General features: G+C 36.8%; 1 protein-coding gene across 39 annotated transcripts in view; it reads right to left on the bottom strand.

The window, feature by feature from the left end:
• Eif4g3 (eukaryotic translation initiation factor 4 gamma 3) overlaps positions 1-15,102 on the bottom strand; it is a 269,231-nt gene that overhangs the window by 59,663 nt on the left and 194,466 nt on the right. For 27 of the 39 annotated variants that reach the window (XM_074081102.1, XM_074081107.1, XM_074081115.1 and 24 more), the window contains 4 exons: positions 14,587-14,706; positions 14,119-14,229; positions 10,007-10,177; positions 4,754-4,951 (listed from right to left, as the gene is read on the bottom strand). In XM_074081102.1, the coding sequence (XP_073937203.1) occupies positions 4,754-4,951; positions 10,007-10,177; positions 14,119-14,229; positions 14,587-14,706 (600 nt within the window). Of the gene's footprint in view, positions 1-4,712; positions 4,952-10,006; positions 10,178-14,118; positions 14,230-14,586; positions 14,707-15,102 lie in introns of all 39 variants that reach the window. The other 12 variants (XM_074081117.1, XM_074081098.1, XM_074081099.1 and 9 more) reach the window with 2 other exon arrangements.

Below are 15,102 nucleotides of genomic sequence, written 5' to 3'. Positions count from 1 at the left end.
AAAAACTGAAACCATTCCCTCTAAAATCAGGAACTAGACAAGGATGCCCACTATCTCCACTCCTGTTCAACACAGTACTGTAATTCCTAGCCTAGAGCAGTTAGGCAAGAAGAAGGAATAAAAGGAATACAAATAGGTAAAGAAACTGTCAAAATATCCCTATTTGCAGAACAGCTTCTAGACATCATCAATAGCTATAGCAAGGTAGCAGGATATAAAATCAACATAGAAAAATCATTAGCATTTCTATACATTAATAATGAGCAAACTGAAAAAGAATGTATGAAAACAATTCCATTTACAGTAGCCTCAAAAAAAAAATCAAATACCTAGGTGTAAACCTAACAACAGATGTGAACGACTTCTACAAGGAAAACTATAAGCTTCTGAAGAGAGAGATTGAGGAAGACTATAGAAAGTGGAGAGATCTCCCATGATCATGGATTGGTAGAATCAACATTGTAAAAATGTCTATACTCCCAAAGTAATCTACATGTTTAATGTAATTCCCATGAAAATTCCAATGACATTCATTAAAGAGATTGAAAAATCTACCGTTAAATTTATATGGAAACACAAGAGGCCACGAATAGCCAAGGCAATACTCAGTCAAAAGAACAACTCTGGAGGTATTACGATACCTGACTTCAAACTATATTACAAAGCAGTAACAATAAAAACAGCATGGTACTGGCACAAAAACAGACACGAAGACCAGTGGAACAGAATAGAAGACCCAGATATGAAGCCACACAACTATAACCAACTTGTCTTTCACAAAGACGATAAAATATACGATGGAGAAAAAGCAGCCTCTTCAACAAAACCTGCTGGGAAAACTGGTTAGCAGTCTGCAAAAAACTGAAACTAGAATCATGTATATCACCCTATACCAATATTAACTCAAAATGGATCAAGGATCTTAATATGAGACCACAAACTCTAAAGTTGATACAGGAAAGAGTAGGAAATACTCTGGAGTTAGTAGGTATAGCTAAGAACTTTCTCAATGGAACCCCAGCAGCACAGCAACTAAGAAATAGCATAGATAAATGGGACTTCATAAAACTAAAAAGCTTCTGCTCATCAAAAGAAATGGTCTCTAAACTGAAGAGAACATCCACAGAGTGGGAGAAAATATTTGCCACCAACACATCAGACAAGGGACTGGTAACCAGAATATACAGGGAACTTTAAAAACTAAATTCTCCTAAAACTAATGAACCAATAAAGAAATGGGCAAGTGAACTAAACAGAACTTTCTCAAAAGAAGAAATTCAAATGGCCAAAAAACACATGAAAAAATGCTCACCATCTCTAGCAATAAAGGAAATGCAAATTAAAACCACACTAAGATTCCACCTCACCCCTGTTAGAATAGCCATCATTAGCAACACTACCAACAACAGGTGTTGGCGAGGATGCGGGGGAAAAAGGAACCCTCTTACACTGTTGGTGGGAATGTAAACCAGTACAACCACTCTGGAGAAAAATTTGGAGGCTACTTAAAAAGCTAAACATCGATCTACCATTTGATCCAGCAATACCACTCCTGGGGATATACCCAAAAGACTGTTACTCCAGAGGCACCTGCACATCCATGTTTATTGCGGCACTATTCACAATAGCCAAGTTATGGAAACAGCCAAGAAGCCCCACTACTGACGAATGGATCAAGAAAATGCGGTATCTATAGACAATGGAATTTTATGCAGCCATGAAGAAGAACGAAATGTTATCATTCGCTGGTAAATGGATGGAATTGGAGAACATCATTCTGAGTGAGGTTAGCCTGGCCCAAAAGACCGAAAATCGTATGTTCTCCTTCATATGCAGACATTAGATCAAGGGCAAACACAACAAGGGGATTGAACTTCGATCACAAGATAAAAGCGAGTGCACACAAGGGAGATATGAGGATAGGAAGACACCTAAAAATTAGCTAGCATTTGTTGCCCTCAACGCAGAGAAACTAAAGCAGATACCTTAAAAGCAACTGAGGCCAATAGGAGAAGGGGACCAGGAACTAGAGAAAAGGTTAGTTTGAGAAGAATTAACTTAGAAGGTAACACACATGCACAGGAAATCAATGTGAGTCAACTCCCTGTATAGCTATCCTTATCTCGACTAGCAAAAACCCTTGTTCCTTCCTATTATTGCTTATACTCTCTCTTCAACAAAATTAGAGATAAGGGCAAAATAGTTTCTGCTGGGTAGGAAGGGGGTCAGGGGGAGAGTAAGGGGGTGGGGGGAGGTAAGGGAGGGGATGGGGGAAGGGGGGAGAAATGACCCAAACATTGTATGCACATAGGAATAAAATAAAAATTAAAAAAAAAAAAAGAACAAAATAGCCCACCAGTTTATGGGATGTCATAAGATATTTCTGAGACACACATCATAAGTTAGGTGAACATCAGTTCTTGAAACTATAAATCTTTACTTTATAAAACAAAGATCCAGGCCTGTAAATCCAGTAATAGTTGGCACATTATAAATTTGTACACTCACCTTGGCCTCTTGATCTTAACCATGACTTCAGCCTGCTGATCGTAGGGAGGGACTTAACTCTCCAAGCCCCTTCCAAGTAAAAACTTGTGCCAGAGCAAAAATAACTGCTGCTGTCATTTTCACTCTAGAGATGACCCACTTTTAGTCTATTGAGAATGTATTCCTTTCCCAATAAAAGTCACTATCACTTTCATTGTATTTTTACTTCTTGTCTGAGTTCTTCTCTGGCCAGACTCAAGGACTGAGGTAGACTTTCCAATGACACTTCCATGTAACTATGATATGTAATATGATAACTGGCTGAGTTTAATAATGTTGGACTGAGATTCTAGCACTGCCACTTACTAGTTATGTGACCTTGAGCAAAGTATTTGATTCTTTCTAAGCCTAGTTTCTAATTCAACAAAGTGGCGCTAATAACACTGACCTTTACATATATTACAGCTATATGTAAAGTATTTACTCTCTTCGCAAGCCAGAGGTGCTGAATAGATGGATTCTGATGATGAAGTCATCCTCTTTCTATGGTCTGCACCATCACCAACATAGTTTCAGTTTATTTATGGCTTACTAGAGGCCAAATACTCTAGTAATTAGGAACTTAACATAGTCAATTTCACTTATAATTAATTTTGTTACAATATCATGTCTAAATTAATTTTAATTTTATGGATTAAAAACCAAGGCGTAAAGAGATTAGCAATGATTTTGTTTAATTAATTACTTATTGTTATTTTGGTGCTGGGGATTTAACACAAGATTAGCAACTATTCTAAGATTATAAAGATACAAGTGGTAGGGTATGAGTTTGCATTTTGTATGTTATACCTAGGACTGTGAGAGTCCTAAGCCAGTGACTCTAATGTGCTTCAGACAAGGTTTGCTGCTTCAGAATTGAACCTGCTCAGAGTGCGTTTTTTTTTTCCTGTACAATTGTACCCCCATCAAGCCCAGGACCAACTCCAAGTCCTCACTTCACGGAAGTCTTTCATTCTCACCAAGTCAGTGACTTCTTCATGAGATGCAGTTGTTGGTCTAAATAATCCAGTCAGGCAACAAAACACTGATGGCCACACCGCATCTGTTATTTTTCCCTTGGAAATGCTTCCCCTGCCCCCCCTCCCACCCCCCATTATTGACTTTTAGTTTCTTAAAGATACAGCTTTTCCAAGTCCCAACAGACTTACCTACCTTTGACATAGGTACTCAAAAATATTGGTAGACTAACAGAAGTTTGCATTTTCATAGCTTATTTTTTAAGAAGCAATGTATAATGACATTGAGTCACAATAATTGTTTTAAAAATCCTAAATGTTAAAGGACACATATTTCTGTCATAAGTATCCTTGATAACAGTAACAAAGGAAAACACAGGGGTACATGGCAGTTTTAAGACAGCTGAATAGAGGACAACTAACAGTAATCAGAAGCTTTTCCATCTCCCATTTTGTCTTGCCTTAGATTTGACAGGCTGGGGAGATTAAAGAGCTTTGACCAATATAAAGAGAGAGAAATTAGCTAAACTTTAAAGAGATGAAACTGGACTGGAGGTGTGACTCAAGCAGTAGAGCACCTATTGTGCAAGCACAAAGCCCTGAGTTCAAACCCTCAGATTCACTAAAAACAAAATAAGAAAAGAGATGAAATTATTTGTTTTGAATCTTTCAACCTTTTTTTTTTTAGGCATTACTGGGGTTTGAATTCAGCTCAGGCGAGCTACCACTTAAGCTGAGCTCCATGGCATTACTGGGGTTTGAATTCAGCTCAGGCAAGCTACCACGTAAGCTGAGCTCCGTTCTCAGCCCTGTGTTTAGACTTTTTTGAACACAAGACAACTATCCTTTTATTTTCATGGGGGTTAGAATTAGAATCAGTGGGTTGTTTAATTTCAAATTTATTTAAATGTGAAAGTAAGTATGTGCTTTATTTCTGTAAGATGACCCTCCATGAAAAATTTGCTGCCTATGACAACATTACACATAATTTAAACTTAAATGAAACTTCCTCATGTTGGATGGGACCATCTAATGCCCATTTCAATCTAGTCTCCATATTCCGTCTAGAGGTGAGTATGTATTTTGTTAAAGCAAGATTCTTTTTATTCAATGAAGATATTATATTAGTAAGTGCTAAAAATATATTCTCCCCTTTACATTGCCCCAATAATACTTCTGGGAAGAATGTGCAGTGAGGGGAGAATATACCTCTTGGAGATTTCTGGTTTTACTCCTTCCTGTCTTCTTACCGTTACTAGACATCGACACATGTTTGCGTAAGCCACAGAGAAACTGGGTTCATCAATAGCCTTCTCAAAGACGAGGTCAATGACTCCTTTAAGCCGCTCCTCTGTGTCAACAGTAAGTCCTGACACTTGCTTCATGAGTTGGTTGAACATCTGTGGTGTCAATTTATTTAAGATACTTCGAACTTTTCTAAAAAGTTCCTAGAAAGGTAAAAAAAAAGAATTACAGCAACTATTACAATATGGTGATCTCAAGGAGTATTAAAATATAATTTATAAAGTTTAACTACTCAAATTATTTACAAGGATGTGAACTAGTCAAAAGAACTAAATCCATCTATTTTATTATTAAAAATTACATGCCTTCTTTTAACTACTAATGAGAATTCTAGGAACCAAGTATATTCACACTTTAAGGACAGGAATATCGCAATACATTTCTTTCTTTCTCTCTCTCTTTTTTTTTTTTTGTATTGGGAATTGACCTAGAGCATGCTAACCACATCCTTTACAGCTAAACAGCCCTATCTGAACCAACCTCCCTCCCTCCCTCTATTTTGTTGTACTGGGTTTGAACTTGAGCTTATCAGGCAAACGCTCTGCTGCTTGAGCCATACATCCAGACCTTTTTGCTTCACTTATTTTTTTAAACAGGGTCTTGAATTTATGCCTGAGAATTCCTCCCTCCCTCCCTCTCTCCCTCCTTCCTCTCTTCCCTCCCTTTCTTTATTTTATTGTACTGGATTTGAACTCAGGGCCTTGAGCTTACTAGGCAAAAGCTCTGCCACTTCAGTCATACACCCAACCCTTTTTGCTTTTTGAATTGGGTCTCAAATTTTTGCCTGAGCTGGCCTGGACAGATCCTCCTATTTATGCTTCCCTCGTAGCTGGGATGACAGCTGCACATCACTATGCCCAGCTTTTACTGGTTGAGATGGGGTCTTGCAATCTTTTTTCCTGGGCTAGCTTACAACCAGGCAATTTCTACCTCCCAAGTAACTAGGATTATAGGCCTGAGCCTCTGTGCCCAGCCCCACTGGAACATTTCTAAGGCCTATCTGACAAAGGGAATCAAATGGTAGATGTATCACTGAATCAGTAATTAAATGTGGGATAGGTAAACAGATTTTAGATCAAATAATTTTCCATAATCACTTACAGAAATAACTTCAAACACAGGTATGAAATATTAGGAATATTAGGCAGAACTCTTCTGAAACAATGTATAGAAACTCTTAACCTATCAGGAATAGAAGAGGGTTGCCTTAGCTAAAAAAAGGGCATCTATAGTCCTACTTAATGGCAATATACTAGATGTTTTCCCTTACAATTGGCAGCAAAGTAGAAAAAGCTATTACTACCATTTCTATGAAATATCATACTAGAGGTTCTAATCAGTGCAACTGGCAAAGAAAGGGAAATAAAAGGTATAAAGATTGGAAAGGAAGAAACAAATTCTATTTGCAGATGATATAATTGCCTATAGAGAAAATTGTAAGGAATATACAAGAACAGCTACTGCAGGATATCATGTCAAAGTGGAAATGTCAACTTTATTTCTATATTAGCAATGAATTAAAAATGAAAAATTTAAAGTAATATTTATCATAGCATCAAAACCCGTGAAATAACTTAGTTGAAAATCTAATAAAATATTCATAGGAGCTCTATGATGAATACTATAAATCACTGATTAAAGAAAACAAAGATCTAAATAAAGGAAGATATATTTTACACTCATGTATGAAGAGATCTATGATTGTTAAGATGTCAGTTTTCCCAAAGTGATCTACTTGTTTAACATAATCCAGATCAAAATTCTAGTAGAATCTGTGTTTTGCTCTTGGTAGAAATTAAGAAGCAAATTCTGTAATTTATATGGAAAGCCAAAACCAAAAGACGAGTCTGAGCAACTGAAAAAATAAAAATAAAAATACAGGTATGTATACAATCTGACTACAACATGAACTACATATTTACTGTTTTTAAAAAGTGTGTGATAATGGTCAGAGGATAGACAGTACAATGGAACAGAATGGAGAGTCTTAAAATAGGCAAGTCATCATATATGACAAACTGATTTTCAACAAAGATGCAAAGAACATTCAATAGAGAAAGGACTTTCATTCTTTTGAACAAATTAGGCTAGGATGACTGGACATTCATGAGAAAAATACCTTTCACTTTTCGATCACAGAGCTACATATAAAACTGAAACACACAGCACTTAAGAGGAGGATAGGGATTTTGAGGCCAGCTTGGGCTATGTAGTAACTGAGTCCAGCCTAAACTATATAGTGAGATCTGGTGTTGAAAGACAAAAATAAGCTAGGAACCAGTAGTTCATGCCTGTAATTCTAGTTTCTTGGGAGGTTGAGACCAGGAGGATCTCGGTTCAAGGCTAGTCCAAATAGTTCTAGAGCCCTCATTGCTAAAATAACCAAAGCAAAATGGACTGGAGGCATGGATCAAGAGTGCTTGCATTTTAAGTGTGAAGCCTTGAGTTCAAACCCCAGTCCTGCTACAAACTTGTTGCCTATGTTGGTCTTGAACCATGATCTTCCTGATCTCTAGCTACACAACAGTGAGGATTCTGGGTATAAAGACAACATACTGTGCCAAAGTAATTGTTTTGACAAAATAGAATAAAACAACAGAGCAAGAGCAAGAGGCAACACAGGTATGCCTATTAAGAGGAAAAGAAAAGAACAGCAAAAGAGAGTAGGAGTGGAGCAAAGAAAAAGTGTTAAGAGGTCATACTGGGTCTGAAAAAATTTATTTAATTCTCCACTGGACTTTCTGTATCTATTTATCTATCTATCTATCTATCTGTTTTTGAGGTAAGAATCAATAATGGGGAGAACTCTGTTATGCAGCAGAAAGGGAGATAACGGGTTGCAACAACTTAACTATTCAGTAACCATGACACTGTAGACAACGTATCTCTGGAAGCTTCAGTTTTCTCACATGGACATAAGGGACATTATACATTTCTTCTTCAAGGGTGTAGTAAGAATCTAATGAAATATGGCATTAAATAAGTGTCTTACATACTAAACCAAAAGATCTTCATATCTTAAATTATCTTTATAACTCTGTAACTGTCAGCCTCCACAATCTTGGTAAGTATTTTTTTGGCAGGCTGGAGAGAGAAATAGACGTTTTTTTATTTTGCTTTTTTTGTATGTTTTTTTTAAGGATGAGATTGTTGAGACAGATGGCAGGAAATTTAGGGAACTGGATCAGTGAATATGAAGGACATACCAGGGACTTGGTGGCAAATGTCTCAAGCAATCACTGGAAAGATGAAAAAAGAAAATTGGCAAACAGCCAATTACACTGACTAGTATTTTTTTTTTTTTAAATGTATTTCTTTGAGAGTACTGCAGTTTGAACTCAGAACCTCACGCTTGCTAGGCAGGCACTCTATCACTTCAGCCCTCCACCAGCCCTAGCATGGCTTTTTGATGGGCAGTTTATTTTCATTCTTGGTTTGTATGAATAAAAATGTTGGCACAGTTTATTCATGCAACAAATATTCACAAAGCATCTACTCTGTATGAAGTTCTATGCTGATGATGCACCAAAACTTACCTGGGCTCCAGGAACCGTGCAAAATGCTTTAGATAACTTCACTTAATCATCACGATAGTCCTATAGCGTAATTAGTACTTGTAATTTCAATCTGTAATTGAGATTAAAATCCTGCCTAAAAGAGGCAGGACTCTGTCTGCTGATTTGGAAATTTTTCATGTGCTACACTGAATTATTCATGATGAGTGAAAAGATATATAAGGATTCAGAAAATGAAAAGTCAGAATGTGATCTGTGGTACCTGGGTTTAGTACAGTCATGAATAGTAAGAAGAGACTGCAAGTTAAAAAAGCAGAATAACCAAAGGACATAGTAGAAGTAATCTAGGGATAAAACTGGCATCATGTACAGAAAATACAAAGAATTTATATAATTTGATACATAAGAATTAGTTTTGTGGATTAAAAAGGGTATTAATTCAATTTACCTTAAGGAATTTTGATAGCAGGATATATGCAAGAAGAAGCAAAAAATTAAATTTTATTCCAATGACTCCAAAAGAAGATGGATTTTTAAATGTTAGGTTATTAGAAATGAACAGGTGACAAGGAGACTAACGCAACGTACCCATTAGGTTAGCGTGGGGTGAAGAGACTATCACTGAGCATCTAAAAAATGCATTTTAAAGAAAAACAAATATTAATCTAAGCCTGAATGAGAAGTCACATATGAACCCCCTGGATATAGTTTTTTAAAAAATGACACAGCAACTTCCCCTTGCTCCATTTTTTTTGTTTTGTTTTTTTGGTGAGACTGGGTTTGAACTGAGGAGTTCATGTTTGCAAATCTGGCACTCATTTTTGCTCTGGTTATTTTGGAGATGAGGGTCTTGCAAGTTATTTGTCTAGGCTGGCCTGGAAGCACAATTCTCCCAATCTCAGCCTCCCAATTAGCTAGGATTATAGGCATGAGCCTCTTGCGCCCAGGCTTCCTTCTTTTCTTTATATTTACCCCTCTCCCTTCCTCTCTTCCTGTCCATTCCTTTTTCTTCTCCTTTTCTTGGTGGTGCTACAGATTTAACCCAGGACCTTCTACACTCTAGGCAAATGCTCTGAGTGACATCCTTAGCCCACAGACAGCAATTTCAAAGAAACAGTGGCCTGTATGGTATCCATGATGGCCTTCAGAATAATGTTTTCTTTTTTTTGGTGGCACTGGAGCCTCACACTTACTAGACAGGTACCCTACTACTTGAGCCACTCCACCAGCCTTTTAAAAGCCTTTTCTTGTGAGTTTTTATTGTTTTTTGTTTTGCTGTACTTGGGGTTTTGATCTCAGGGCCATACCTTGAGCCATTCTACCGGCCCTTTTTTGTAATGATGCTTTCGAGATAGGGTCTCACTATTTGCCCAGGCTGGCTTTGAATCGCAATCCTCCTGCTGTCTATCTTCTGAGTAGCTAGAATTACAGGTGTGAACTGTGTTCAGCTAGAATAATGCTTTTAATAGAAAAAAAACCTGGGGAAGGGGGGGAGGGGGGAGAAATGACCCAAACAATGTATGCACACGTGAATAAATAATAAAAAAAATTTTTAAAAAATAGAAAAAACACCTTTGAAAAGTCTTAAACTGATGTTTCTCTATATATTAATAAGGCAAAACAACAAATTCAGTTAAAATGCTATCATTTCCAAGACAATATGAGGCTATGCTCCAGACTCACCTGAGTTTTAATGTTTTCGGGATCCTCAGCTTGGCTATCTCGTTTTTGGCTGGGCTTCCAAGCATTTTCTGCCTTTTTTAAGTGCACATCTTCTTTTACAGAAACTGTGATGATCTTTCGGGGCTCCCTTCTCTGACCAGGTTGAGACCTCCGTGGTCCCACATTCGACAACTAAGACAAAAATAGATGTAGTCAGAATGCTTACGATTTACTGTGTGTATTGTGCTGTTCAAGTAAAGTCTGATGTTCACACAGAACAGAAATTGGGTATCAGATGCTCAAGTTAGATGTCACTTTTTCTTTTGAGGTGTTGGGAGGGAGGAAAATTAACCTAAACCAACAACATATTGTTCTCTATCACTATAAGTTTTTGATCCCAAGGTCCCAAATGGGAAAGGTAATGAAAAACGATGGTTCCTAAAATTGTTAGTTTTAACAAGAAAGACTATCCCCAACTGATGCTCTGCATTTTACAAACAGTGTGACTTTTGATGGGTCACTCCCATAATACCAAAACTTCATAGTCATCTGTTACAAATTTCTTCAGAAACTGATATTTATACTTGCAGAATAAAATGCAAATACAATCTCATCACTAAAAGTCTCTGTAACACAGACACCAGCCCTTCTGTGGATCATACTGGATACCTCTAAAATTGATGGATCAGAGATATTAAAGTAAACCCTTCTTATATCATTAAAGGGAACTGAGACTAAATGTCTTTCTGTATATATCAGCTCCCTGTTTTGGCCACATTCCTACTACACTCTGTTAATACCAATATACACTGGCATGTCATGATGTTCTCCAACTTAAGTATTGTCACTTTAAGAGATAACAAACTAAAGCTCTGCTACCTCCCAGGCCTACTACATATTGCCAACCTTTAATTTTTTTGACACATCATTCTTTTAATGCTGAGAAAATATTGCCATGAGATTTTATAAGGGAAGAAATAAAATCTTTACACAAGATGCAGACCAGAATTGTATCTCACTCAATGCTCCAACACTACCCATTTGAATTCACTTAAATGGTAGAGAACAAATAGACAAAAATGCTATGTTTTATGTAAAAATACAGCTTCTAGGATAGACATGTCCTGAGGTCCACACTGGTAAGCTTAAAGCTTGTACATATCAATCATATAAATGATATCAATCATGTAAGAATGATTACACTAACCCATCTGCAATTACAAATGGTAGTATCAAGGATGCGTCAGGATCAAAAGCTGTAATTTCTGGTAAATTCACACATTACTGATGATGATATCAAAAACTTCTTGGTAAATACTATAAATGAAAAAACAAGTCTGATAAACCCAGAAGTAGACGTGGTAAAACTAAAAGACAATGAAAAAATATGGAAAAAATGCAAATAGGAAACAGTTGCTACAACAGAAAGTACTATGTACAATAATAACATTTATAACTGAATATTTGATAGGGTTGCCTAGACCAAACAATTCTCTTAACACAATACAGTAAACCAAGTACTATCTGTTTTTCATAATCTAGGTTACAGTCTAGTGTTGACTGTTGTCAGTTAGTATCTTTCAATGCTTGGATATGTCATAAGTAAATGATTGTATTACAAGGCATTTAATTTAATCTTAACATAAAAATGTCAAGAACAAATGTGCCTGAAGCAAGTAAGAGAAAATAGTTTCAAAATCATCTAAGAGTCACAGTATACATATTTGGAGATAAGTCCATACAATGTCTATTTTCCAAAATCTACTGCAAATACCAATGGAAGCACTACTGTAAACAGAAATGACTATGCCTGAGAGTTGCATCTGTAACATGACAGACAAGATTTATGCATATCTCTTTACCTGCTCCAAAGTTAAAAAAAAAGTTCTGGAAAACTAACTGGTTTAAGTTGTTATTTCAACATAAAACAGGTGAGTCAGGCGCCAGTGGCACACGCCTGTAATCCTAGCTACTCAGGAGGCAGAGATCAGGAGGATTGAGGTTTAAAGCCAGTCTCGGCAAACAGTTCCAAGAGACCCAATCTCGAGAAACCCTTCACAAAAATCCGGCTGGTGGAGTGACTCAAGGTGAAGGCCCTGAGTTCAAGCCCCAGTACAGGAAAAAAAAGCAAAAAAAAGATAAAACAGGTGAAATTATAACTGTCAGGCAAGCCCCCAAGATAAAATAATTAAATGGTCTTGCTGAATGTACACAAGAGAAATGCTATTTACAAATACTTATTTAAATATTTTGAGTCCTTAACAGACATATTATGCTTTTAAATCCTTAATATGCTTATTAATCAGTCTCTAATAATCTCACATTTATACTCTGAGAATGAAGTCACTGCCTATAAAGACTGTAATGCAGTGGCAAAAAGAGGCAGATTAGGAGACAAAAGAACTGGGCTTTTTTTTTTTTGGGTGGCATTGAGGTTTGAATTCAGGGCTTGGCGCTTACAAAGCCAGCACACTGGCTGGTGCCACCCCTCCAGTCCATTGTGCTCTGGATATTTTGGAGATGGGATCTTGAACTATCTGCTCGGGATGGCCTTGAAATAAGATCCTCCAAATCTTAACCTGCCAAGTTAGCCAGGATTACAAGCACAAGCCACCAGTGCCCAGCATGCCAAAGCTTCTTAAAGAAAGTAAACTTAATAATGAGAGGTGATCTTTCGGGAAACACTACAAATTCTACATAATATATCATGTATCTGATATATGTAGGAATATAGATGAATGAGTAAATATACAGTTTGAGAAAGTTACTTTTAAAATTCATTTTCTATTTTCAATACTAAAAAAGACATAACTCATTATCAACTTACATTATTTCATTTTTTTGCTGAACCTGACATTAAAAATGATGACTAAGGAGATGATAATAAAGTGACAATACATATTAAAAGAGGATACATCACAATTCATATCATCTTATGAATAACATGAACAAAACTGACCAATATGGTAACACCATATGCTATTATCCAGCGAATAATCAAAACGAACGCTATTTCAAACATTATTTGAAATGTTCACAAAACAGTGTATAAATCAGGATCAAATTGAAAAGTAATACAAATACAAATTTAAACTATCAAAAGAGGAAATAATGCTGAAAGAAAATTTGAGGCATAAAATGGTTTTTAGAAAGCTAATTTATGGTGAGATAATTCAGCTTTAGAAAATTATTAACTTAATATTTAGGAAAAAGATGTTAAATTTTAATTTTAATTTGTATTTGAACAGAATATAACACACACAGAGGTCTTTAAGATGATGGTGCTTGCCGGGCACCAGTAGCTACTCAGGAGGCAGAGGTCAGGAGGGTCGCAGTTCAAAACCAACCTAGACAAATAGTTCATGATACCCTATCTTGAAAAACCTCTTAAAAAAAAAAAAAAAGGGTTGGTGGAGTGGCTCAGGGTATAGGCCCTGAATTCAAACCCCAGTACTACCAAAAAAAAAAAAAAAAAAAAAAAAAAATGGCAGTGCTCAATAGTGAGTCTCAACTCAAGGAGGTTTTCTATACTCTATATAAAGCCTTGAACATGGTAGAGGAATTCAAGTACTTTCAATCAGTGTTTAGCTGTAGGCAAATACTAATTAAAAAATCTATAACATGATTTGTTTTCAGACAGTGTAGTCTTATTTGAAAGCAAGTTTCAAAAGTTGGTCTTCCAGAAATAAAAAGGTAATGGGAAAATAAAGTGTCATATAAAAACCTTTTTATAAGCATAGAGAACTCTTAAGAGGATGATCTGCAAAGACATATGAAACCCAAAGAGCTCCTCTAGAGTTTAAGTGCTCTTTAAAAGATGCCACTCTATAGTGGGGGAAAAAAGGTATTCAAACCACTGGCAACATTCCCTGTGCTTTCTGCAAATGTGCAAGGGCCAGAGGAGACAGAGCTAGCTGAATTCTGCACAGAGCAGTGCCCCAGCACAACTCCACTGGTGATGCCACTTCCACCACTGAGGACAATGCCACTGTAGGTATAATGGCAATCTCCTCTTTTACACATGTCACTTTCTACATTTTGATTTCACAATCCATAGTGAGACGAGCAAGACAAAAAATACTGCAGTGGACCACAGACTATTTTTTTTTTTTTTTAAAAAGAATTCATCGCACCCCTAAAGGCAGGTTTTTCAGGGGTGAGTGCGACATCACCAGTGGAGTACAACTTGGGGCTTTGCTCTGTTCCAGAATTGGCAATCCATGCCTGCTCTGCATGTTGCAAATCTGTAGAAACAAAGACAAAGAATGACTGTTACCAGAAAGCTCCAGTATGCTTCTGACACCTCAAAACAAAACAGGAGCCCTATCGAGGCTGGGTTTATTTTTAAATCTACTTACAGGTCATTTCAACTGAAAAAATATGGGGAAAAAACCAAAATCATATCAATGCACACCAGGTTCTTTCAAGTAAAAGTGACTCGAAGTTTGCTTTAATGTTCAGCTGGAAAGGACTATCTTTGCCTCTTCTACAGGTTATTGACAGGAATCAACAAGTAAAAGCTATTCTTTTTCTATTAGGAAGATGTCATGCAGTCTGTGACAGTTTTCTAAGTGATTCGATTGTAGGTGACTTGTACTTACCGGTATACCTCTTCCACCAGGTGTCTGCCTTCCAAAATCTGCAAAGGCTGGAGTAAAGTCTGGCCCCCGAGGCAAAATCCGAGGATCCAGAGTTCTCATTGGCAATTTGGGTTGGCTGATCTGCATGAAGAAACAAAACAGTTTAAAACATAAGTGTTCTAATACATTTAGTGCCAGAAAATTAAGACAAACTTTGAAAAGTAGTCAGCTGAAGTGGGTAAGCACTAGTTTCTGAACCAGTGTAAGTTCAACCCGCTGCATAGCAGCTTCTACTGGGCTAGCCTCAGCTCTCAGAAACAAAAATGTGTTTTTGATAATCTGGGACAGATTAGGCATTAAATTCCTAGGACAAGGCAAAACACAGCCAATAGACTGTCTACAAGATGGTTAGGAAGGGTAGAATGCCAGAAGAGAAGTTATTTGGAGTTGATCTAAACTAGAGCCAAATTTTTGGATTTTTAAGAAGCTACTGACCAGGAAATCAGAGCACTTGCCTATAGAAATCATGATATTGTT

This window comes from Castor canadensis, chromosome 7 (genome assembly GCF_047511655.1).
Source record: "Castor canadensis chromosome 7, mCasCan1.hap1v2, whole genome shotgun sequence".
In the NCBI taxonomy this organism is placed as follows: domain Eukaryota; kingdom Metazoa; phylum Chordata; class Mammalia; order Rodentia; family Castoridae; genus Castor; species Castor canadensis.
The sequence above is the reverse complement of the archived record's forward strand: the minus strand, read 5'-3'. Positions and strand labels throughout refer to the sequence as shown.